The following is a 25,495-nucleotide window of genomic DNA, read 5'->3' as shown; positions in this document are numbered from 1 at the left end:
CCCGCCTTACCAACAATTACTTTTATATGATCATTCCACTTCAAATCATTCCGCACGCATACTCCCAGATATTTTACAGAAGTAACTGCTACCAGTGTTTGTTCCGCTATCATATAATCATACAATAAAGGATCCTTCTTTCTATGTATTCGCAATACATTACATTTGTCTATGTTAAGGGACAGTTGCCACTCCCTGCACCAAGTGCCTATCCGCTGCAGATCTTCCTGCATTTCGCTACAATTTTCTAATGCTGCAACTTCTCTGTATACTACAGCATCATCCGCGAAAAGCCGCACGGAACTTCCGACACTAGGTCATTTATATATATTGTGAAAAGCAATGGTCCCATAACACTCCCCTGTGGCACGCCAGAGGTTACTTTAACGTCTGTAGACGTCTCTCCATTGATAACAACATGCTGTGTTCTGTAGCAGAGTGCAAGTACCGACGTACGTAAGGTATGTGGGGCGGCATCCCATTTTGTGGAGTTGAGCTTACTCAGGAAGTTGTTTCTTGTTGATAGTTTGCCCCTGACCTTGTCTACATGATGTCTGTAAGTAAGTGTGCCATCAAGGGTGACGCCTAAATAACAAGCAGTGCTGCTGAACGCGATCCGTTGGTTGTTCCACGTGATGTTCAGGGTATGTTCGGCGTCTCGGTTTCGAAGAAAAACGCCTATATAAAACGACGTCTGGCGCAGTTGTTGAGCGGTCACTGCTACTAAATGGCAGGTTATCAAGATTTGAGTGAGTTTGAAAGTGCTATTGTCAGCGCACGAGCGATGGGATACAGCATCTCCGAGTTGGCGATGAAGTGCGCATTTCCCGTACGACCAATTCACGAGTGTACCGTGAATATCATGAATCCGGTAAAATATGAAATCTCCGTCATCGCTGCGGCCGAAAGAAGATACTGCAAGAACGGACCAACGACGACTAAAGAGAATCGTTCAGCGTGACAGAAGTGCATCTATTGATTGGCGACTCCATGGAGTGCTGTGTGCACAACGACCATATATGTTAAATTAAAAGGAAGGTCAGCGTTGGCCGTAATATTGATGTTTTATTGATAGCAGAATCGATTTTCGATCACAGAGTCATAGTCTTCAGTGCTGTGGTGTACAAATTAAACTCAGACACTGGTATAAAGTTATCAAGATTGATAACTTGATACCAGTGTCTGAATTTAATTTGTACACCACAATTATCAAGATTGATAACTTGATACCAGTGTCTGAATTTAATTTGTACACCACAATTATCAAGATTGATAACTTGATACCAGTGTCTGAATTTAATTTGTACACCACAATTATCAAGATTGATAACTTGATACCAGTGTCTGAATTTAATTTGTACACCACAATTATCAAGATTGATAACTTGATACCAGTGTCTGAATTTAATTTGTACACCACAATTATCAAGATTGATAACTTGATACCAGTGTCTGAATTTAATTTGTACACCACAGCACTGAAAATGATCACTCTGTGATCGAAAATCGATTCTGCTATCAATAAAACATCAATATTACGGCCAACGCTGACCTTCCTTTTAATTTAACAAGTGCAACTCTTCCGCAAATTCCTACAGATTTCAGTGCTGGACCATCAACAAGTGTCAGCACGCAAACACATCTACGAAACATCATCGATGTGGGCTTTCGGAGCCGAAGGCCAACTCGTGTACCCTTGATGATTGTACGACACAAAGCTTTATGCCTCTCCTGGACCCGTTACAGTTATACAACTTCAGCCACTGACAATAATAATAGTGATAATAACAATAATAATATGCCTAAATTCTCTGCAAAAAAGAAAGACTTGTTTTTGTGGAATTTTGTTGTTTTTGCACATAATTAAGTACAGTTTATGGCAAGTGAGCAAGATGTGTGAGACAGGCGAAATACCCTAAGACTTCAAGAAAAATATAATAATCTCAATCCCAAAGAGAGCAGGTGTTGACATATGTGAAAATTACGGAACTATCAGTATCATAAGCTGCAAAATACTAACACAAATTCTTTATAGACATATGGAAAAACTCGTGGAAGCCGACCTCGGGGAAGATCAGTTTGGATTCCGTAGAAATGTTCGCACACGTGAGCAGTACTGACCCTACGACTTATCTTAGAAAATAGATTAAGGAAAGGCAAACCTAGACTTCTATCATTTGTAGACTTAGAGAAAGCTTATGACATTGTTGACTGGAATACTCTCTTTCAAATTCTGAAGGTGGCGGGGGTAAAATACAGAGAGCGAAAGGCTATTTACAATTTGTACAGAAACCAGATGGTAGTTACAAGAGTCGAGGGACATGAAAGGGAAACAGTGGTTGGGAAGGGAGTGAGACAGGGTTGTAGCCTATCCCCGATGTTATTGAATCTGTATTGAGCAAGCAGTTAAGGAAACAAAAGAAAAATTCGGAGTAGGAATTAAAATCCAGGGAGAAGAAGTAAAAATTTTGAGGTTCGCCGATGACATTGTAATTCTGTCAGAGACAGCAAAGGACCTGGAAGAGCAGCTGAACGGAATGGACAGTGTCTTGAAAGGAGGATATAAGATGAACATCAACAAAAGCAAAACGAGGCTAGTGGAATGTAGTCGAATTAAGTCGGGTGATGCTGAGGGAACCAGATTAGGAAATGAGACACTTAAAGTAGTGAAGGAGTTTTGCTATTTGGGGAGCAAAATAACTGATGATGGTCGAAGTAGAGAGGATATAAAATGTAGACGCAACCACGGTGCTCCTGGGCTCATACTGCCCTTAATGTTGCCTATGTTGCGCATGGACTGCTCAGTTAGTATATTTTGCTTATTTTTTTCATAGTTCCACACAACTTCTTGTTTTCTCGATTGATCTGTGTTCAGTTTTTCAAGGCCTATCCACTGTGCCAACTTATAACTAAATCTGAGGGGGGGTGCGATCGGGAGGTTCCGTTGTTTCACCAAGCCTAGAGGAGCAAAGATGTAGCGCAGCGTGGTACATTTAGTGCCGTGTATTTCAGATTACCGCACCTGCATTACGTTAACAGCATTCAAAGAAAAATAACCAGTAAATCCGCAAGGTTTCAAAAGGGTGTTCACGTGCTCTTGTGCTTTTACACTGGTAGGCACCGTGTAGTTTAGGACACAGGACGATGGACAAGCGTGGGGGGGCAATTGAAAGAGTGCTGTTGCAAAGAGGAAGTGGAAAGATAGCGGCGTGGTCGCGTTTACCTTGACCATAGGTGGCGTTGCGATCCGACTCTGCCCTCCTGAGCGGTTCGCGTGGTAACCCAGCAGCCTGCGAGGCCGGTGTGCGACCCGCCTTCTCGCCGTCTCGCCTCGTGCGTCATCCTCCTCCCCCTCCACGGCACTCCCCCCCCCCCACTTCCCCTTTACAGTCGCAATTCTACTCCCCCCCACCCCACCCATCTCCTGCTCCCACCTTCCTAATCACGCCCCGCCGTGCAGCCCGTAGAACAGTATTATCACGCGTGGGTATTACAATCGCACTGGCTTGCAACTTTTCGCCCTTTCCCCCGCCCCCCCCCCCCCCCATATTTCTGCACTTGCCCAAATACGAAGGAAGGACGGAGCGAAGAGAAATCATCAGCTGTACAAGAAACTTCGTGAATGCGCCCAAAGAGTGTTATACCTTCTTGGCGTTTACAAACAGTATCATAATAAATAGAGAAAGCTGACACGATAATACAATTCACGACGAATCATGCCACCGGAGAGCACACAAGCTCGCATATTTTCGTTCTACACTGTTGTCCAAAATTAAAGCAACAAAAAAAGGCTACTTCCCCATCCTATGTCCACGACGCTATTTGAAAAGTTCTCGGAACGGAATAGAAAAAAAAGTACTTACATCACTGAAACTTTTTTGTTTTTCAATGTAGTCTCTTTGTAGATTAATGCACTTGCTCCAACGATGTTCCAGTGCCTTGATCCCATCTGGAAAATGAGTTTCCTCCAGGCCTGCAACATCGCAGTGGTTAGCACAATGGACTCGCATTCGGGAGGACGACGGTTCAATTCCGCGTTCGACCATCCTGATTTAGGTTTTCCCTGATTTCCCTAAATCGCTCCAGGCAAATGCCGGGATGGTTCCTTTGAAAGAGCACGGCCGGCTTCCTTCCCCATCCTTCCCTAATCCGATGAGGCCGATGACCTCCCTGTCTGGTCTCTTCCCCCAAACAACCCAACCCAAACCTGCAACATAGTTGTCAACTCCAGCTATCAGTTATTCAAAAAAATAGTTCAAATGTCTCTGAGCACTAAGGGACAACTTCTGAGGTCACCAGTCCCCTAGAACTTGTTGTTGTTGTGGTCTTCAGTCCTCAGACTGGTTTGATACAGCTCTCCGTGCTACTCTATCCTGTGCAAGCTTCTTCATCTCCCAGTACCTACTGCAACCTACATCCTTCTGAATCTGCTTAGTGTATTCATCTCTTGGTCTCCCTCTACTATTTTTACCCTCCACGCTGCCCTCCAATGCTAAATTTGTGATCCCTTGATGCCTCAAAACATGTCCTACCAAACGACCCCTTCTTCTAGTCAAGTTGTGCCACAAACTTCTCTTCTCCCCAATCCTATTCAATACCTCCTCATTAGTTACGTGATCTACCCACCTTATCTTCAGCATTCTTCTGTAGCACCACATTTCGAAAGCTTCTATTCTCTTCTTCTCCAAACTATTTATCGTCCACGTTTCACTTCCATACATGGCTACACTCCATACAAATACTTTCAGAAACGACTTCCTGACACTTAAATCTATACTCGATGTTAACAAATTTCTCTTCTTCAGGAACACTTTCCTTGCCATTGCCAGTCTACATTTAATATCCTCTCTACTTCGACCATCATCAGTTATTTTGCTCCATAAATAGCAAAACTCCTTTACTACTTTAAGTGTCTCATTTCCTAATCTAATCCCCTCAGCATCACCCGATTTAATTTGACTACATTCCATTATCCTCGTTTTCCTTTTGTTGATGTTCGTCTTATATCCTCCTATCAAGACACTGTCCATTCCGTTCAACTGCTCTTCCAAGTCCTTTGCTGTCTCTGACAGAATTACAATGTCATCGGCGAACCTCAAAGTTTTTACTTCTTCTCCATGAATTTTAATACCTACTCCGAATTTTTCTTTTGTTTCCTTTACTGCTTGCTCAACATACGGATTGAATAACATCGGGGAGAGGCTACAACCCTGTCTCACTCCTTTACCAACCACTGATTCCCTTTCATGCCCCTCGACTCTTATAACTGCCATCTGGTTTCTGTACAAATTGTAAATAGCCTTTCGCTCCCTGTATTTTACCCCTGCCACCTTCAGAATTTGAAAGAGAGTATTCCAGTTAACGTTGTCAAAAGCTTTCTCTAAGTCTACAAATGCTAGAAACGTAGGTTTGCCTTTTCTTAATCTTTCTTCTAAGATAAGTCGTAAGGTTAGTATTGCCTCACGTGTTCCAACATTTCTATGGAATGCAAACTGATCTTCCCCGAGGTCCGCTTCTACCAGTTTTTCCATTCGCCTGTAAAGAATTCGCGTTACTATTCTGCAGCTGTGACTTATTAAACTGATAGTTCGGTAATTTTCTAGAACTTAGAACTACTTAAACCTAACTAAGCTAAGGACATCACACGTCCATGCCCGAGGCAGGATTCGAACCTGCGAACTTAACGGTCGCGCGGTTCCAGACTGTAGCGCCTAGAACCGATCGGCCACCTATGCCGGCATCAGTTCTTCGTTTGAAGTGAATCTTCGTCCACCAAGAAACATTGTCAGTTTTGGGAAGAGATGGAAGTCTGCCGGAGCCATACAAATTGAATATGGCGAGTGTGGCAACAATTCATACCCTAGTTCGTGTAATTCTGCCACGGCGACGGCAAAAGTGTGTGGGCGGGCATTGTCTTGATGGAAGATGACTTTTTTCCTTGCTGAACCTGGCCGCCTTTTTCGCGTATCTTTTGTTGCAATTTGCCCAGGAGGTTAGCATAGTATTCTCCAGAAATTGTTTGTCCAGTGGGGAGAATCTACAAACAGAATCCCCTTCGTATCCCAGAACACTGATGCCATGACCTTTGCTGCCGAAGGAATTGTCTTTGCTTTCTTTGGTGGCGGAGAATCACTATGTTTCTACTGCTTTGACTGTTGTTTTGTCTCTGGGGTATAGTAGTTCACCCAAGTTTCATCTGTGGTCACAAACCTGCGCAAAAAATCTTGTTCGTTTCTCCCAAAACGGGCCAAACGTTGTTACATTCTCCTGCGTTTTTGAGCCAGCGTGAAGAGGCGCGGCACCCATCCTGCAGATAATTTTTTCATTTCTAACTCTTCAGTTAAAATGTGGTATAGCCTTTCAGATGACATCTGGAAAGCGTAAGCAATTTCACGCACTTTCAATCGGCGATCCTCCGTGACGATTTTGTGAACTTTTCCAATGATTTCTGGAGTAGTGACACATCTCGGCCGACCACTGCGCGGATTATCATCTAAGTTCTCCCGACGAAATTTAAATTCATTTGTCCACATGTCAACAGTTGAATATGAAGGAGCAGACTTCCCCAGTGTATTCTGGAAATCGGCACGAATGCCCCTTGCTTTTATACCTTTCTTTACGAAGTACTTAATCACTGCTCGAATCTCGATTTTTTCGATCTTCGTAAAACACTACGTGGGAACAACAACAGAGCCACGGCATGCCCACAGCTCTCTTCCAAGAGCACTGACGTGGCACGGGCGTCCGTTTTGGCCGAGCGGTTCTAGGCGCTACAGTCTGGAACCGCACGGCCGCTACAGTCGCAGGTTCGAATCCTGCCTCGGGAATGGATGTGTGTGATGTCCTTAGGTTAGTTAGGTTTAACTAGTTCTAAGTTCTAGGGGACTGGTGACCTCAGCAGTTAAGACCCATAGTGCTCAGAGCCATTTGAATCATTTAAATACTGTACATTCAACATTAGCAGATCATCCAAAACAAGAAAACCACAGACCAAGCAATATTTAAAAAGATAGCAACATTATAAGAATCAGTAAAAGACTCCTCCTCCCTTTCCTAGAAAATTTCCACATACCAGAAGTATGAGCGTTATCTGTTTCCTGTAACGGCTGACGACGAATGTTAGTACACAGTAACCCAAGTTCAATACACCGGTATCTGTTTCGTAGGCAGAAAACTCTACATGTTTAAAATGTCGAGTTTTATGACTACCAAGTACGATTTGCGGACAGCATTGGATTTCTGTTATCATTTGAAGAAAATTGCTACAGAACCCCATCCAATGCTCGTCGAAGCTTTCGGCGAACATGATCTTGGGGAAACACAGTGTTCGAGTGTTTCAAAAAATTCAAAAGTTTTGATTTTGACGTGAGAAACGACGAGCGCGGGAAACCACCGAAAAATTCCGAAGACAACGAATTGTAGGCTTTAATGTATGAAGATGATACTCGAACTCAATAGGAACGCGCGGAACAAATGAATGTGACGCAGAAAGCCGTTTCTCTTCGGCTATGGGAAAGGTGCAGAAAGTAGGGAAATGGGTTCGCATGAACCGAATAAAAGACAGCAAGCATCTCGAAAAACCACTTGTGAAATGGTGCTCGCCAGATATAAAAGAAACTCGTGTCTCCATCGAATAGTGACAGATGATGAAAAATGGATATGTTTTGAGAATCCTCAGCGTCGTAAACCACGAGTGAATCCAGGCAAGCCATCGACATCCGACGCTAGACCAAATCGCCTTGGAAAGAAGACACTTCTCTGTAGGTATGAATTAAACAACGCCCTCAGTCACAACTTTTTCGTGTTTTATTAACTACACGATGCATTTCGGACCTGGTGGGTCCATCACCACGTGTAATTTGTTTTAATACATGTTTTATGTCTTCTACTGAATGAGGTGAAATGCATATTCCTGTCACGAAACGGTTTAATGTTAGGTTATGAATTTCGTAAGTCGAACGCGGAAAATATGTGCAAAATAGTAGAAAATGAACTGTGTAAACTTACCACATCATCCAAGGACAGCATTTTAACATTTTAGTACCGGCAAACATTCTTTTCTCCGTCGTTTTAGTACATGTCACTTCATTCAAGATGTACATTTGCATACACATGTTTATAAACACTTCACAGGTGTTTTTGTACGTGGTGTTGTCAAAGATGAATTTATTCGTAGGGGCAATTCTACAAAATACAAACCACAGCACATGCTTAGAAGTATGAAGACAAACAGGAAAAAGTGTGCAGAGGTCCTAGAGTGGTTCTAGGGTTGACATCACAAATTATTCTTAATACCTGTCTTTGTGCAAGAAGCATTTCCTTCCTGAATGAAGAGCTTACGCAAAATTCAGGGTGAGTCAAAAGTCCTTCGACACCTTCATAAGTTGGAAGATTGAAGGGAAAATTGAAGTGTGATGATGGGAACATAGATTTGACGTGGGGCCGCAACTTTTGGAGTGAATGTCATTCATGGCCGCCATCGTGAAATCCGCCATTTTGGATTCAAGTCATTTTTTTTAAATGGGAAGGGGGTTGTATGACACATCAAATAACACTCGCTTGAGCTCTGGAATTGAGTGGTGTAATTTGTTTTTGTTTATCTTGTACAGTTTAGAAGTTATTAATGTTCAAAGTTACCTTGATACCGATTCATGTCTCTCGTTGTTCCAGCTGATCTAAAATGGTATGAAGGCTGTCTCATTTGCTAATTTAACTCCCTCGGCATCACCTGATTCAATTCTACATTCCATTATCTTCGTTTGGCTTTTGTTGATGTTCATCTTATATCCTCCTTTGAAGACACTCTCTTTTTTATGCACCCTGTATATTATGAACGACAGATGTGGGATGGGGGTCTCTCACATCTATAGACCAGGGCACCCGCCCTCCACCTCCTCCTGTCAGTGCTCGTCCGTGGTCTGAGGGTAAGTTTCGAGTGAGCGTTTTCGCTGCACACACACTGGGTGGCCCTGAGTGGCTAAAGCGAGGCTACGGCGAACATACAGGGTGCGGTGTGCGGTCCCATTACACCGTCGGGAAGTGGGCCGTTACTAGCCAATTGCGGCCCCTAGTGGCGCGGCGCGGCGGCGAACACAAAGGCCTCGTGGCCGTGCACACCGCTACCCAGCCAGCCTCACAAGGGAACCTCTCCATCGCACCCTCCTCAGATTTAGTTATAAGTGGCACAGTGGATAGGCCTTGAAAAACTCAACACAGATCAATCGAGAAAACAGGAATAAGTTGTGTGGAACTATGAAGAAAATAAGCAAAATATACAAACTGAGTAGTCCATGTGCAAGATAGGCAACATCAAGGAGCATAGGAGCTCAGGAGCGCCGTGGGCCCGTGGTTAGCGTGAGGAGCTGCGGAACTAGAGGTCCATGGCTCAAGTCTTCCCTCAACCGAAAAATTTTTCTTTCTTTATTTTCGCAAAGTTATGATCTGTCCGTTCGTTCATTGACGTCTCTGTTCACTGTAATAAGTTTAGTGTCTGTGTTTTGCGACCGCACTGCATAACCGTGCGATTGTTATTGAAGTCGCGAGCTATATTTGTTGGATTCATATTGCCCACGGAATACATCTCACGTATTTAATGCACTCCCGTCCAAAGTAGCGAACAGTCAGCTGCCAGCCAGGGAGCCTCGTTAGCAGGAATAGTCTCTCCTCCGTGCGCTGTAGTCGACTGACGTCGTGCGTTTCGATGTTTGTTTAGGTGTAGCGTCCCCATACTACGGCGCACTTACCTCGCATCGGACGGACGGACGGGCAGATAATAATTGTCTGAAAATAGAAATTTTAACTTTTCATTTGAGAGAAGACTTGAACCAAGGACCTCTGTCCGTTTTCTTTTTTTTCACCAAAAACAGTAACAAAAATGGTTACAATGAAATGACATAAATAAGGTGACAGATAATTGCAGTCATAAATTACAGCATTCAAAAAAATGAGTCTTTAGCAGTAGCACAATTTAGCACCTTCACTGTCACCTTCAACTGGTGGCAGATCAGCATGCACATTTTCTTCTTCTGCAGCCGGTTCCTCATCATCATTTCCCAGACCAAAATTAATCATTCAGTAAATCCTTGATGTGTGTTCCTTCCAGGGTGAATTACATGGACAGAAGAGAAGTCCCGAACAGCGACATCGCAGGATATTTCACTGCCTTGTTATTTTTGTCAGTTCCAGGCTTCTAAACGCATCTATAGGGAGTTCAAGATCTTCCTTTATATCAGACACCAGATGTTTCTCGCCATATTCTTTTATCTGCTGTACTGCTGATTTATTTTTCATGTGTTACTTGCAGGTGATGTTAGGGTCGGGAACGTGACCCAATCTATTCCCTCTCTATTAGGAATCCAGTTCCTAACCTATACCCATTCGGTTGAAGACAATTCGCAGCATGTTACCATATTTCTTATTGTGATTCTGATATTTGAGTTTTTTCTCGAATTCATTTTCCATATACATCTTGTATTCAATATGTTCATCGCTCCCAATATTGTTAAAAACATATCTTGTATATTTGCCCATTAACCTGAGGGTGGTAACTTTCCCCTGGTCTGAAGAAAATGTTAGTCGGTACATTGTTTGCTGAAGTTCTTGTTATTTGAGCAATTTTCTCCTGGTCTCGTTCCGTAGCTGCTCACGCTAACCACACGACCACGGCGCTCTCGAGCTCAGACTATCCATGATGTTGCTTACCTTGCGCATGGACTACTCAGTTTGTATATTTTGCTTATTTTTTTCATAGTTCCACACAACTTCTTCCTGTTTCTGGATTGATCTGTGTTCTGTTTTTCAAGGCTTATCCACTGTGCCAACTTATAACTAAATCTGAGGGGGTGCGATGGGGATGTTCCCTTGTCAACAGTTAATAGAGTTGTGCAACACGATTCTTTTTCCCGATTCGATTTCTACGATTCAGTCTCACATTACGAATCGATTCCTACGATTCGTTGACGATTCATTCTAGTCTGCGATGGCTCGATTCTTACGGAATGCAAAAAGTTCTACATCTTACTCACAGATGGCAGGATATGTCTGAAATTGTCTATGGGGTTAGAATCGAACTGTGTCATGATAAGATATGCCAGAAATAGATTATTTATGAGTAAACATGCATATATTTTTTTGGGAGAAGCTACTTATTCAAATAAAGTTGAAAGCAAACAGTTAACTAAATATAAATTTCCATTTCCGAGATACCAGCGATCAGAGGAAACCATGTCTAACCTAAAACATATCTAGGATGACTGTTACTATTCGATGTACGATAAGTCCAACGTGTTCGTATTCGGATAATGGTATACAGCCATCTCACAAAATTTACGAAATTGCGATATAAAATACTTATTGTGTAAAATCGAGTTTTTTCAGGAAACATACCAATATAAACTTAAAAATCAAAATCCGTATCTAAATGTAAAATTTTATCCAAACTGTTAAAGCCGTTCCCAAGAAACACGAAATTAACGTTTTTATTTTAAAAATTCTTTTGTGTAAAATCGCGTGCTGTAAGGAAAGACTCCTATATACAGATAAACATAAAAACCGAAACCTTAACTACATTCATTACGTACTAACAAAAGTTTTACGAGATGGCGTTATAAAAACAAGTGAAATAGCGTTTTTGTAATATAAAATTGCGTTTTTACGAATGGAACTATATATATTGCAAAATTTACTTTTTACGAAATAATGGAACTATATAGGTGAACTCAAAAAAGAAAAACCAGTCTAAATACAAAATTTCATCCAAATCGTTAGGACCGTTTCCGAGATACGCGAAACATAATACATAATCCAAGTGCTATTGCTCGTGTGTAAAGAGTGTGTGTGTTTTCCATTGCATCTCCAACAAATAAGAGGTAGGTATTTATTCATCATACTTGGATTTCTTGATTTTAATCGTTTGTATTGGGAGCTGTGTACTCGCTGTATATCGTTTCTGATATTACTCCCGCAAACTAAGCTCACGTCGGCGCGGTGGCTGATGGTAGCGACAGTAAATGGGAAATGCCTTCACGCTCGTTCCCGTCAGCCACCGCCGAGTGTCAACTTCGTTTTCACGAGTAATATCACGGCCCACCAACTTCGTTTGTTCGTTCCTAGCTTCCTTTGTTCACACGTATCCTCCACTTGACTGCCATCTGGCGGTCGCAATCATTCGCACGACTCGGCATTATTCGGAAGTTGCCTTCGAAGCATACCTTACTAAGAATCGATGAATCGTTGGAACTTGCAATCGTCACGACTCGAAAACACGCAATCGTTCTTAATGGTCTTTTGAACGATGATTCGTCCGTATCACGATTCGATTCTTACGATTGTTTATTTAGAGTCGTTCAAATGAACGACTCATTCACGAATCGTCACAACTCTAGCAGTTAATGCCAGTTCTCTCGTAAACACGATACGTGTTACTGGTACAGAGCTGCGACAGTCCCTGGTGAACCGGGCAACTGCTATAATCCCCCGACTCCTCAAACACTTCGCTCAGTGGAAGAGGAGTCAAAATAGCGAAGCGTATCTCGGGTACCCGTAGGTACTGGACCATTTCTGAGAATGCGACGGTCAAAGTTTTCGAGGTACTTTATACGCCTTTTAACTAGGAAACAGTTCAGCCGATGCGGTGGCGCAGTGGCTAGCATCGTGGCTTTCGCGTCCCGTGTTTCAAACCCGATGATTATTCCTATTTTTGTTTTACACTGCTGGCCATTAATATTGTTACACCAAGAAGAAATGCGGATGATAAATGGGTATTCATTGGACAAATGTATTAGACTGAAACTGAAATGTTATTACATTTTCTCGCAATTTGGGTGCAAGGCTCCTGAGAAATCAGTACCCAGAATAACCACATCTGCCCGTAATAACGGCCTTGATACGCCTGGGAATTGAGTGAAACACAGCTCGGATGGCGTGTACAGGTACAGCTGCCCGTGCGGCTTCAACACGATACCACAGTTCATCAACAGCAGTGACGGGCGTATTGTGACGAGCCAGTTGCTCGGCCACCATTGACCCGACGTTTTTAATTGGTGAGAGATCTGGAGCAGCAGTAGAACATTTTCTGTATCCCGAAAAGCCCGTACAGGATCTGCAATATGCGGTCGTGCATTATTCTCCTGAAAAGTTGGGTTTCGCAGCGACCGAATGAAGTGTAGAGCCACGGGTCGTAACACATCTGAAGTGTAACGTCCACTCTTCAAAAGGCCGTCAGTGCGAACAAGAGGTGACCGAGACGTGCCAATGGCACCCCATACCATCACGCCGGCTGATACGCCAGTATGACGAATGTCCAATGTGCGTTCACCGCGATATCGCCAAACACGGATGCGACCATCGTGATGCTGCACACAGAACCTGGATTCATCCGAAAAAATGACGTTTTGCCATTCGTGCACCCAGATTCGTCGTTAAGTACACCATCGCAGGCGCTCCTGTCTGTGATGCAGCGTCAAGGGTAACCGCAGCCACGGTCTCCGAGCCGATAGTCCGTGCTGCTGCAAACGTCGTCGAACTGTTCGTGCAGATGGTTGTTGTCTTGCAAACGTCCCCATCTGTTGACTCAGGGATCGAGGCGTGGCTGCACGATCCGTTACAGCCGTGTGGAAAAGATGCCTGCCATCTCGACTGCTAGTGATACGAGACCGTTGGGATCCAGCACGGCGTTCCGTATTACCCTCCTGAACCCACCGATTCCATATTCTGCTAACAGTCATTGCATCTCGACCGACGCGAGCAGCAGTGTCGCGATACGATAAACCGCAATCGTGATGGGCTACAATCCGACCTTTATCAAAGATGGAAACGTGATGGTACGCATTTCTCTTCCTTACACGAGGCATCACAACAACGTTTCACCACGCAACGCCGGTCAACTTCTGTCTGTGTATGAGAAATCGGTTGGAAACGTTCCTCATGTCAGCACGTTGTAGGTGTCGCCACCGGCGCCAACCTTGTGTGAATGCTCTGAAAATCTAATCATTTGCATATCACAGCATCTTCGTTCTGTCGGTTAAATTTTGTGTCTGTAGCAATTTTAATGGCCAGTAGTGTACGTTTTTCTAGCCAAATATGCAGATTACGCCACGAATGTTTTTCAGTGTATCTTGAAACAACGTCCTTAATCGGCTACTAATAGTATGTCTGCTAAAAGATTTTTAAAGCAAAAGAAGAATAGAAAACATTAATGAGATAACTATTTCAGATTGTTTTCGGCTAAGTTCCTGTAGCGTATCTTGCTTCGTAATAATATGCAAGCGTCACTTTTCGGTAAAGTCATCCGTTGTGTGTGGATTGCCGCGAAGTTATTACCAATGCATGAAATCTCTAGCAATATTAACGAGTAAGGTTCGATTGAAGAAATGCCACTGTGGCAAACCTGCCTTATTGCGACGCTTGTGGGGATCGGAATTTCTACGCTAGGAATGTTTCTACGATCAGTATCTTCCAAGGGAACGCACGATATCTTCCTGTAGGAAAAGCCTAAGAATAAAATGTAAGAACTAATATAGGAGATGACATGAGAATGGAATATGTTGTTGTTGTTGTGGTCTTCAGTCCTGAGACTGGTTTGATGCAGCTCTCCATGCTACGCTATCCTGTGCAAGCTTCTTCATCTCCCAGTACCTACTGCAACCTACATCCTTCTGAATCTGCTTAGTGTATTCATCTCTTGGTCTCCCTCTACGATTTTTACCCTCCACGCTGCCCTCCAATGCTAAATTTGTGATCCTTTGATGCCTCAAAACATGTCCTACCAACCGATCCCTTCTTCTAGTCAAGTTGTGCCACAAGCTTCTCTTCTCCCCAATCCTATTCAATACCTCCTCATTAGTTACGTGATCTACCCACCCTATCTTCAGCATTCTTCTGTAGCACCACATTTCGAAAGCTTCTATTCTCTTCTTGTCCAAACTGGTTATCGTCCATGTTTCACTTCCATACATGGCTACACTCCATACAAATACTTTCAGAAACGACTTCCTGACACTTAAATCTATACTCGATGTTAACAAATTTCTCTTCTTCAGAAACGATTTCCTTGCCATTGCCAGTCTACATTTTATATCCTCTCTACTTCGACCATCATCAGTTATTTTACTCCCTAAATAGCAAGCATATAGCATATAAGAATATAAAAATATTATAACCCCCTGAAAATATCAGACACACAAATACAGAGATCCGCTGTGTCATAACAATCATCTGGACACCTGGCTGAAAATGACTCACAAGTTCGTGGCGCACTCCATCGATATTGCTGGAATTCAATATGGTGTTGGCCCACCCTTACCCTTGAGATGACAGCCTCCACTCTCGCATACGTTCAATCAGGCTCTGGAAAGTTTCTCGGGGAATGGCAGCCGATTCTTCACGGAGTGCTGCACTGAGGAGTGGTATCGATGTCAGTCGGTGAGGCCTGGCACGAAGTCGGCGTTCCAAAACATCCCAAAGGTGTTCTACAGGATTCATGTCAGGACTCTGTGCAGGCCAGTCCGTTACAGGGATGTTATTGTCGTGTAACCACTCCACCACAGGCCGTGCATTACGAACAGGTGCTCGATGATGTTGAAATGTGCAATCGCCATCCCCGAATTGCTCTTGAACAGTGGGAAACAAGAAGGTGCTTAAAACATCAATGTAGGCCTGTGCTGTGATAGTGACACGCAAAACAAAAAATACGACCACACCACACCACACCACCACCGCCTCCGAATTTTACTGTTGCCACTACAGACGCTGGCAGATGACGTTCACCGGGCATTCGCCAGACCCACACCCTGCCATCGGATCGTCAAATTGTGTACCGTGATTGTCACTCCACAGAACGTTTTTCCAATGTTAAATCGTCCAATGTTTACTCTCCTTCACCAAACGACGCGCCGTTCGACATTTACCGGCGTGATGTTTGGCTTACGAGCATGACACTTCTTCAATTACAGGCCACGTGTCCTGTGGATACACGTTACGTGTCTTTAATGCAGTGGTTTCCATTGCCTTCTGCATCCTCATGTCGTTGATCATTGCTGATTCTTCCGCCTTTAGGGGCAATTTCCCACCCCTAGGACAAGAGAGTGCCCTGGACCTCTATCCGCTCCTCCGCCCTCTTTGACAAGGCCGTTGGCAGAATGAGGCTGACTTCTTATGCCGGAAGTCTTCGGCCGCCAATGCTGATTATTTATCAAAATTTAGGCCGTGGCGGGGATCGAACCCGGGACCGAAGACGTTTTGATTATGAATCAAAGACGCTACCCCCTTTTTTTGCTTCTTTTTTTTATTTTTTTAAATATATTTTTGACGCAACCCTTTTTTTATATATAAAAAAACGCGGTTCCTCCGCTTTATGGTCCAACAACGCGACCACTTTTTTCCAGCTATCCTAGCTACTTTTTTTTGAACAAAAATGAAAAAAAGGAAAAAAATGATATTGGAAGGTTTGTTTTTCTGCTTTTTTTATTTTTATTTTATTTTATTTTTATACAAATGAATAAAAGGAAGGCCGTTCCTCTTCGGCTACATAAACAGAATAATAGGAAGTCGTCCAGTTACGACAAAGGATGCTCCATACTATAGCCCGCTGCGAATTTTTCGATGACTGTCTTCTCGTTGCTGTGTTGTTTCCGTTGTTTGTTCAATCTCATAAAAAAAGGAACTGGGCGTCCCTAGACCACCAGGTATGTTTAGGAGTGTGTAAATCTCGCGTACAGACGTATGACACAAGTGACACCCAATCACCTGACCACGTTCAAAGTTCGCGAGTTCCGTGGAGCGCCCGCCTCATTCTGTTCTCTCACAATGTCTGATGACTACTGAGGTCGCTGATATGGAGTACCTGGCACTAGGTGGCAACACCATGCACGTTATATCAAAAACGTATGTTTTCCTGGTACCCGGATATTATTGGCCACATAGTTTATGGGAACAGGCAGAGTTTATCAGACAAGTGTCTGGCGGAGCTGTTAGATCGGTTATTGCTGCGACAATGACAGGTTATCAAAATTTAATTGAGGTTGGACTTTGTGTTACAGTCAGCGCACGACCGATGGGACTCAGCATCGCCGAGGTGGCGATGAAGTGTACATTTTCCCGTACGACCATTTCACGAGTGTACCGTGGACATCAGGAATCCGATGAAACATCAGATCTCCGACAGGCCGGAAAAAGACCCTGCAAGAACGAGACTAACGACGGCTGAAGAGAATCTTTCAAACGTGACAGAAGTACAACCCTTCCTCAGATTGGTGCAATTTCAATGCTGACCTGTCAACAAGTGCCGGCCGCGGTGGTCTCGCGGTTCTCGGCGCGCAGTCCGGAACCGTGCGACCGCTACGGTCGCAGGTTCGAATCCTGCCTCGGGCATGGATGTGTGTGATGTCCTTAGGTTAGTTAGGTTTAAGTAGTTCTAAGTTCTACGGGACTGATGACCACAGCAGTTGAGTCCATAGTGCTCAGAGCCATTTGAACCATTTTTGTCAACAAGTGTCAGCGTGCGAACCATTCAACGAAACATCACCGATATGGGGTTTCGGAGCCGAAGGCCCACTCGTATCCTTTGATGACTGCACGACACAAAGCTTCACGCCACGCTTGGGCCCGTCAACACCAACATTGGAGTGTTGATGACTGGAAATATGCTGCCTTGACGTTTCAAATTGTGTCGAGCGGATTGAGGTGTACGGGTATGGAGATAACGTCATTAATACATGGTCCCTGCGTGTCAGCAGGTGAGTGTTCAAGCTGGTGGAGGCTCTCTAATGGTGCGAGTCGTGTGCAGTTGGAGTGATATGGGACCCCTGAAAAGTCTAGATACGACTGACAGGTGACACATACGTGAGAATCCTGTCTGATCAACTGCATCCAATCGTGCCCATTGTGCATTCCGGGGGACTCGGGCACTTCCAGCAGGACAATGCAACACCCCACACACCCAGAATTGCTACAGACTGGCTCCAGGGTCAGAGTTTAAGCACTTCCCCTGATCACCAAACTCCTCAGACATGAACATTACTGAGCGTATCTGGGATGCCCTGCAACTTGCTGTTCAGAAGAGATCTCGACGCCTTCGTACTCTTACGGATATACGGACAACCCTGCAGGATTCATGGTGTCAATTCCCTCCAGCACTACTTCAGACATTAGTTGAGTCCATGCCACGTCGTGTTGCGGCACGATATTAGGCAGGTGTACTTTTTTTTTTTCAGTGTATAATAAATGTATGACACTTATTGCAAGACCCAGCTGTAAATTTTTGATTACTATGGCGCCCATGTATCCCGATCTTGATAAGCAATATTCTTTAGTAACCTTCTATGGACGTGGATGGATTAATGAATAAAGTACGACAAAATAAAATAAACACAATAACCTGGTTTCGAACACGGGATGCAAAACTGAGAAGCCGTAGTGCTGGCCAGTGTGCTACCACTCCGGCTCGGATTATCTTGCGCCAAAAGACATCTTAGTTACGTCTAAAACTTTGACCGTCGTTGTCCCAGAAATGGTCGAGTATCTACGGGTAAGCCGAGACACCTGCTTGTTTATTTTTGCTTCTCTCCCATTGAGCGAAGTTTCGGGGAAATCCGGTTATGGCAATTGCAGTGACCTTCTCGTCAGTATGTCCGTGCTAATGGTGAGGCGGCGACCTGTAAGGTAAGATGGTACGGCCGCTGCTGTTCATCCTATACAGGATGTCTCGTAATTAGTGGGGGAAATTGACACAGGTGACGCAATGCAGCATATCATTCTCGGTGGAGAGGTCTTCCGAAGTAAGAGTGATTTCAGGTGTGCCGCAGGGGAATGTCGTAGGACCGTTGCTATTCACAATATACTTAAATGACCTTGTGGATAACATCGGAAATTCACTGAGGATTTTTTCGGATGATGCTGTAGTATATCGAGAGGTTGTTGTTGTTGTTGTTGTGGTCTTCAGTCCAGAGACTGGTTTGATGCAGCTCTCCATGCTACTGTATCCTGTGCAAGTTGCTTCATCTCCCAGTACCTACTGCAGCCTACATCCTTCTGAATCTGCTTAGTGTATTCATCTTTTGGTCTCCCTCTACGATTTTTACCCCCCACGCTGCCCTCCAATACTAAATTGGTGATCCCTTGATGCCTCAGAACATGTCCTACCAACAGATCCCTTCTTCTAGTCAAGTTGTACCACAAATTACTCTTCTCTCCAATTCTATTCAATACCTCCTCATTAGTTATGTGATCTACCCATCTAATCTTCAGCATTCTTCTGTAGCGCCACATTTCGAAAACTTCTATTCTCTTCTTGTCCAAACTATTTATCGTCCATGTTTCACTTCCATACATGGCTTCAATCCATACAAATACTTTCAGAAAAGCTTTCCTTGGCGTTGCCAGTCTACATTTTATATCCTCTCTACCTCGACATCATCAGTTACTTTGCTCCCCAAATAGCAAAACTCATCTTCTACTTTAAGTGTCTCATTTCCTAATCCAATTCCCTCAGCATCACCCGACTTAAATCGACTGCATTCCATTGTCCTCGTTTTGCTTCTGTTGATGTTCATCGTATATCCTCCTTTCAAGACACTGTCCATTCCGTTCAACTACTCTTCCAAGTCCTTTGCTGTCTCTGATACAATTAAAATGTCATCGGCGAACCTCAAATATTTTATTTCTCCTCCATGGATTTTAATTCCTACTCCGAATTTTTCTTTTGTTTCCTTTACTGCTTGCTCAATATACAGATTGAATAGCATCGGGGAGAGACTACAACCTTGTCTCACTCCCTTCCCAACCTCTGCTTCCCTTTCGTGTCCCTCGACAAGTACGTTCTGTACAAATTGTAAATAGCTTTTTCGCTCCCGGTATTTTACCCCTGCCACCTTCAGAATTTCAAAGAGAGTATTCCAGTCAACATTGTCAAAAGCTTTCTCTAAGTCTACAAATGCTAGAAACGTAGGTTTGCTTTTCCTTAATCTTTTTCGAAGATAAGTCGTAGGGTATTGCCTCACGTTTTCCAGCATTTCTACGGAATCCAAACTGGTCTTCCCCGAGGTCGGCTTCTACTAGTTTTTCCATTCGTCTCTAAAGAGTTCGCGTTAGTATTTTGCAGGCGTGACTTACTAAATTCATAATTCGGTAAATTTCGCATCTGTCAACACCTGCTTTCTTTGGGTTTGGAATTGCTCACCAGATGGTAGAGTTTTGTCAGGACTGGCTCTCCCAAGGCTGTCAGTAGTTCTAATGGAATGTTGTCTACTCCATGGGCCTTGTTTCGACACAGGTCTTTCAGTGCTCTTTCAAACTCTTCATGCAGTATCATATCTCCCATTTCATCTTCGTCTACATCCTCTTCCATTTCTACAATATTGTGCTCAAGTACATCGCCCTTGTATAAACCCTCTATATACTCCTTCCACCTTTCTGCCTTCCCTTCATTGCTTAGAACTGGGTTGCCATCTGAGCTCTTGATATTCATACAAGTGGTTCTCTTCTCTCCAAAGGTCTCTTTAATTTTCCTGTAGGCAGTATCTATCTTACCCCTAGTGAGACAAGCCTCTACATCCTTACATTTGTCCTCTAGCCATCCCTGCTTAGCCATTTTGCACTTCCTGTCAATCTCATTTTTGAGACGTTTGTATTCCTTTTTGCCTGCTTCATTTACTGCATTTTTATATTTTCTCCTTTCATCAATTAAATTCAATATTTCTTCTGTTACCCAAGGATTTCTATTAGCCCTCGTCTTTTTACCTACTTGATCCTCTCCTGCCTTCACTACTTCATCCCTCAGAGCTACCCATTCTTCTTCTACTGTATTTACTTCCCCCCTTGCTGTCAAATTGTTTCCTGCTGTCCCTGAAACTCTGGACAACCTCTGGTTTAGTCATTTTATCCAGGTCCCATCTCCTTAAATTCCCACCTTTTTGCAGTTTCTTCAGTTTTAATCTACAGTTCATAACCAATAGATTGTAGTCAGAATCCAAATTTAAAACCTCGTTCCTAAATTTCTGTCTTACCATTATATAATCTATCTGAAACCTGTCAGTTAAGAAGAAATCAATTATCGGACAGTGTGTCGCCCATAAACCGGGTGTTTAGTATACAGGGTGGTCCGTTGATAGTGACCGGGCCAAATATATCACGAAATAAGCGTCAAACGAAAAAAATACAAAGAATGACCGTAGCAGCAGCGCAGTTCCGGACTGAAGCGCCTAGAACCGCTCGGCCACAGCGGCCGGCAGTGCAATAACACCTTTTTGCACCACATCGTTAATCTTGTACAATATTTTTCAGATTTATATTAGAACAAATAAGCCATCGGTCAGAAATATTATGTCAAAATTGACCAGGTGTCGACGCTACTATAAGCGTCGTCTTCAGAATTAAACTAAATGTTCTAAAACATAATAGGTATATAAGATATTCATGAAGCGAAGTGTGTACTGACTGGAGAAAGATGCAGTACTTACAAGTCACATTCTAAAACAATCTAAGCCAGAAAGGCGACGTCATGAAAAGTTGTTTTGTTGCAACCCGTGTTCACTCAGGTACGTGTAGCACTTAGCGGCTCGCCATCTTTATACAACTTTTCATGACGTCGCCTTTCTGGCTTAGATTTTTTACAATGCGACTTGTAAGTAGTGCATCTCTTTCCAGTCAGTACACTCTTTAGTTTATTACTGTGTTATACAGGGTGTTACAAAAAGGTACGGGCAAACTTTCAGGAAACATTCCTCACACACAAAGGAAGTAAATATGTTATGTGGACATGTGTCCGGAAACGCTTACTTTCCATGTTAGAGCTCATTTTACTACTTCTCTTCAAATCACATTAATCATGGAATGGAAACAAACATCAACAGAACGTACCAGCATGACTTGAAGCACTTTTTTACGGGAAATGTTCAAAATGTCCTCCGTTAGCGAGGATACATGCATCCACCCTCCGTCGCATGGAATCCCTGATGCACTGATGCATCCCTGGAGAATGGCGTATTGTATCACAGCCGTCCACAATACGAGCACGAAGAGTCTCTACATTTGGTACCGGGGTTGCGTAGACGAGAGCTTTCAAATGCCCCCATAAATGAAAGTCGAGAGGGTTGAGGTCAGGAGAGCGTGGAGGCCACGGAATTGGTCCGCCTCTACCAATCTATCGGTCACCGAATCTGTTGTCGAGAAGCGTAAGAACACTTCGACTGAAATGTGCAGGAGCTCCATCGTGCATGAACCACACGTTGTGTCGTACTTGTAAAGGCACATGTTCTAGCGGCACAGGTAGAGTACCCCGTATGAAATCGTGATAACGTGCTCCATTGAGCGTAGGTGGAAGAACGTGTGGCCCACTGGAGACATCACCAAGAATGCCTGCCCAAACGTTCACAGAAAATCTGTGTTGATGACGTGATTGCACAATTGCGTGCGGATTGTCGTCAGCCACACATGTTGATTGTGAAAATTTACAATTTGATCACGTTGGTATGCAGCCTCATCCGTAAAGAGAACATTTGCACTGAAATGATGATTGACACATTGTCGGATGAATCATTCGCAGAAGTGTACCCGTGGAGGCCAATCAGCTGCTGATAGTGCCTGCACACGCTGTACACGGTACGGAAACAACTGGTTCTCCCGTAGCACTCTCCATACAGTGACGTGGTCAACGTTACCTTGTACAGCAGCAACTTCTCTGACGCTGACATTAGGGTTATCGTCAACTGCACGAAGAATTGCCTCGTCCATTGCAGGTGTCCTCGTCGTTCTAGGTCTTCCCCAGTCGCGAGTCATAGGCAGGAATGTTCCGTGCTCCCTAAGACGCCGATCAATTGCTTCGAACGTCTTCCTGTCGGGACACCTTCGTTCTGGAAATCTGTCTCGATACAAACGTACCGCGCCACGGCTATTGCCCCGTGCTAATCCGTACATCAAATGGGCATCTGCCAACTTCACATTTGTAAACATTGCACTGACTGCAAAACCACGTTCGTGATGAACACTAACCTGTTGATGCTACGTACTGATGTGCTTGATGCTAGTACTGTAGAGCAATGAGTCGCATGTCAACACAAGCACCGAAGTCAACATTACGTTCCTTCAATTGGGCCAACTGGCGGTGAATCGAGGAAGTACAGTACATACTGACGAAACTAAAATGAGCTCTAACATGGAAACTAAGCGTTTCCGGACAGATGTCCACATAACATTTTTTGTTTCTTTGTGTGTGAGGAATGTTTCCTGAAAGTTTGGCCGTACCTTTTTGTAACGCCCTGTATACCTATTATGTTTCAGAACAGTTAGTCTAATTCTGAAGACGACGCTCATAGTAGCGTCGAAACCTGGTCAATTTTGACTTAACATTTGTGACCGAGGGCTCATTTGGTTCAAATGGCTCTGAGCACTATGGGACTTAACATCTATGGTCATCAGTCCCCTAGAACTTAGAACTACTTAAACCTAACTAACCTAAGGACATCACACAACACCCAGAGATCACGAGGCAGAGAAAATCCCTGACCCCCGCCGGGAATCGAACCCGGGAACCCAGGCGTGGGAAGCGAGAACGCTACCGCACGACCACGAGATGCGGGCTCATTTGTTCTCATATATTTCTGACTCGGTCAGTGAACCTTAGCAGCTATGTTCAAAGTTTTTCAGATTTGTTTGTCGAGTAAATTTGACACTGTAGTAGTCCCGGTACTGATGTTCACCAAACGACAGTGGGGCAGTGTGTTGGGTGCCTCCCAGAAGGCGAGGAACGCGTGGACGTGTGAGTGAGCTGACGGGTGTGGGGTGCAGAGCGAAGTGTGAAGCAGCGGGCGGCAGACAAATGACGCCGGCAGTGCCCATCAGCGCCCCGCGAGGCATTAAGCAATTCGCGGCAGTTAAGGCCGTAACGAAGTGGAGTGGGGCGCAGGGCGGAGACCGGGCCGCTTCTCACGTCCCAGGGGGAGGCCGCCAATTGCTCTGCGGACGACCCGAGCCGACCCGCGCCGGCCGTTCCCAGCGGACCCGGGATACCCGCAGGGGACGCCAGCACTCAGCTGACAAGGGGACGCCGCCAATTGTGAAATTCAGATTCACTTCATACTGCACATAATAAAAGCTCATGGCCAGAGGTGTGATGTGGCAAAGCACCAAGATGCACTTCTCAGCCGTTGTCGAGAAAATCGACAGTTAAAAGAAACCGTTGCGGTGAAATACTCTCTACGATTACTAAGTTCCTACAGCGTCGTGGCGCAGCGGTAAGCGCTCGGGTTCGTAATCCGAAGGTCGCCGGATCGAATTTCGCGGCATGCAACTTTTTTTTTATTATTTGTTTTTTTGTAATTCAAATGTACGCACACACGCATATATATATATATATATATATATATATATATATATATATATATATATATATATATATATATATAATTCCCGGCAATCAGTTGCAACAATTATGCATATAATAAGTTGTTGAAAGTCGTTTGTCGTGGAAAAATAATACTTGAAATAAAACACAATATCACAAATAATATTCAAGTGGATACTTTTTATTGAAAAGTTCGGTATACACTCGCACATAATTAACAATTAGTGACCAGAAGTAGCTGGAGTATCACACGAACCAGAGTGATAGTTATCATATAAACTTGGAAAGCAGAAAACAGCACGACATCGAGCACATCTGATAAACGATGCGTTTTCACAAGAACAATTGTTTTTTAAATTATCTGTTGGGAAACACACCTGATTGACATTCTGAAAAATTGTTCCATCGTTCGTCAGGTTTGATGCATACCACGCGTATTTTTATACAATCGTCTCTGGAGTTGATGTCACGGTTTCGCTCGATTAAAAAAGCACAATTTTCAAGGCGCTTGATGAAATTTTTTACCTGCCGGTAAAAATACGCGTCACACGGTTGGACGAGACGAGTGCACATCGGAGGAATGACTTTTATAGTGCACGTTGGTAACTTCTTATCGTCCTGGAACATCTCATCGTATAATTCCGGGTTCGTTTGCCCATCCCAAGAGTCGATCAGAAGGAGAAATTCTTTCTTTTGTACGTATGGTTGCAAAGTATTACGCAAGAAGTCCATGAACAAACCCGTTGTTAGTTTACCGAATTTGGAGGATGTAATAACAACGTTGGTATACTTCTTGGCGTACTCGTCGACTGTCTTCTGTACTCTGGGTCCAAACGTACCTGTGGACTCTTGGAGGCATACGAAAACAAGAGGCAAGACTCGTCCAGACATCGTGATTGAATATTGTGCCGTATACGAATGCGTCCCAGGACAGCCTTTGTGTGTGTGTGTGTGTATGTGTGTGTGTGTGTGTGTGTACATTTGTATTACAAAAAACAAATAAGAAAACAAAAGGTGCATGGCGTGAGATTCGATCCGGCGACCTTCGGATTACGAACCCGAGCGCTTACCGCTGCGCCACGACGCTGTAGAAAAGTATTAATCGTAGAGAGTATTTCACCGCAACGGTTTCTTTTAACTGTCAATTTTCTCGACAAAGGC

At 43.9% G+C, this 25,495-nt stretch overlaps 2 protein-coding genes across 3 annotated transcripts in view; one reads left to right on the top strand and one right to left on the bottom strand.

Moving 5' to 3' along the window:
- LOC126213519 (immunoglobulin domain-containing protein oig-4-like) overlaps nucleotides 1–3,315 on the bottom strand; it is a 33,292-nt gene extending 29,977 nt beyond the window's left edge. The window contains exon 1 of one of the 2 annotated variants that reach the window (XM_049941349.1): nucleotides 3,224–3,315. In XM_049941349.1, the coding sequence (XP_049797306.1) occupies nucleotides 3,224–3,232 (9 nt within the window). In that variant the 5' untranslated portion in view covers nucleotides 3,233–3,315. The remainder of the gene's footprint in view (nucleotides 1–3,223) is intronic. The other variant, XM_049941350.1, reaches the window with a different exon arrangement.
- LOC126213518 (procollagen-lysine,2-oxoglutarate 5-dioxygenase) overlaps nucleotides 1–25,495 on the top strand; it is a 516,340-nt gene that overhangs the window by 345,481 nt on the left and 145,364 nt on the right. The window lies entirely within an intron of this gene.

The sequence above is a fragment of the Schistocerca nitens genome, chromosome 11 (assembly GCF_023898315.1).
Source record: "Schistocerca nitens isolate TAMUIC-IGC-003100 chromosome 11, iqSchNite1.1, whole genome shotgun sequence".
Lineage (NCBI taxonomy): Eukaryota > Metazoa > Arthropoda > Insecta > Orthoptera > Acrididae > Schistocerca > Schistocerca nitens.
The sequence above is the reverse complement of the archived record's forward strand: the minus strand, read 5'-3'. Positions and strand labels throughout refer to the sequence as shown.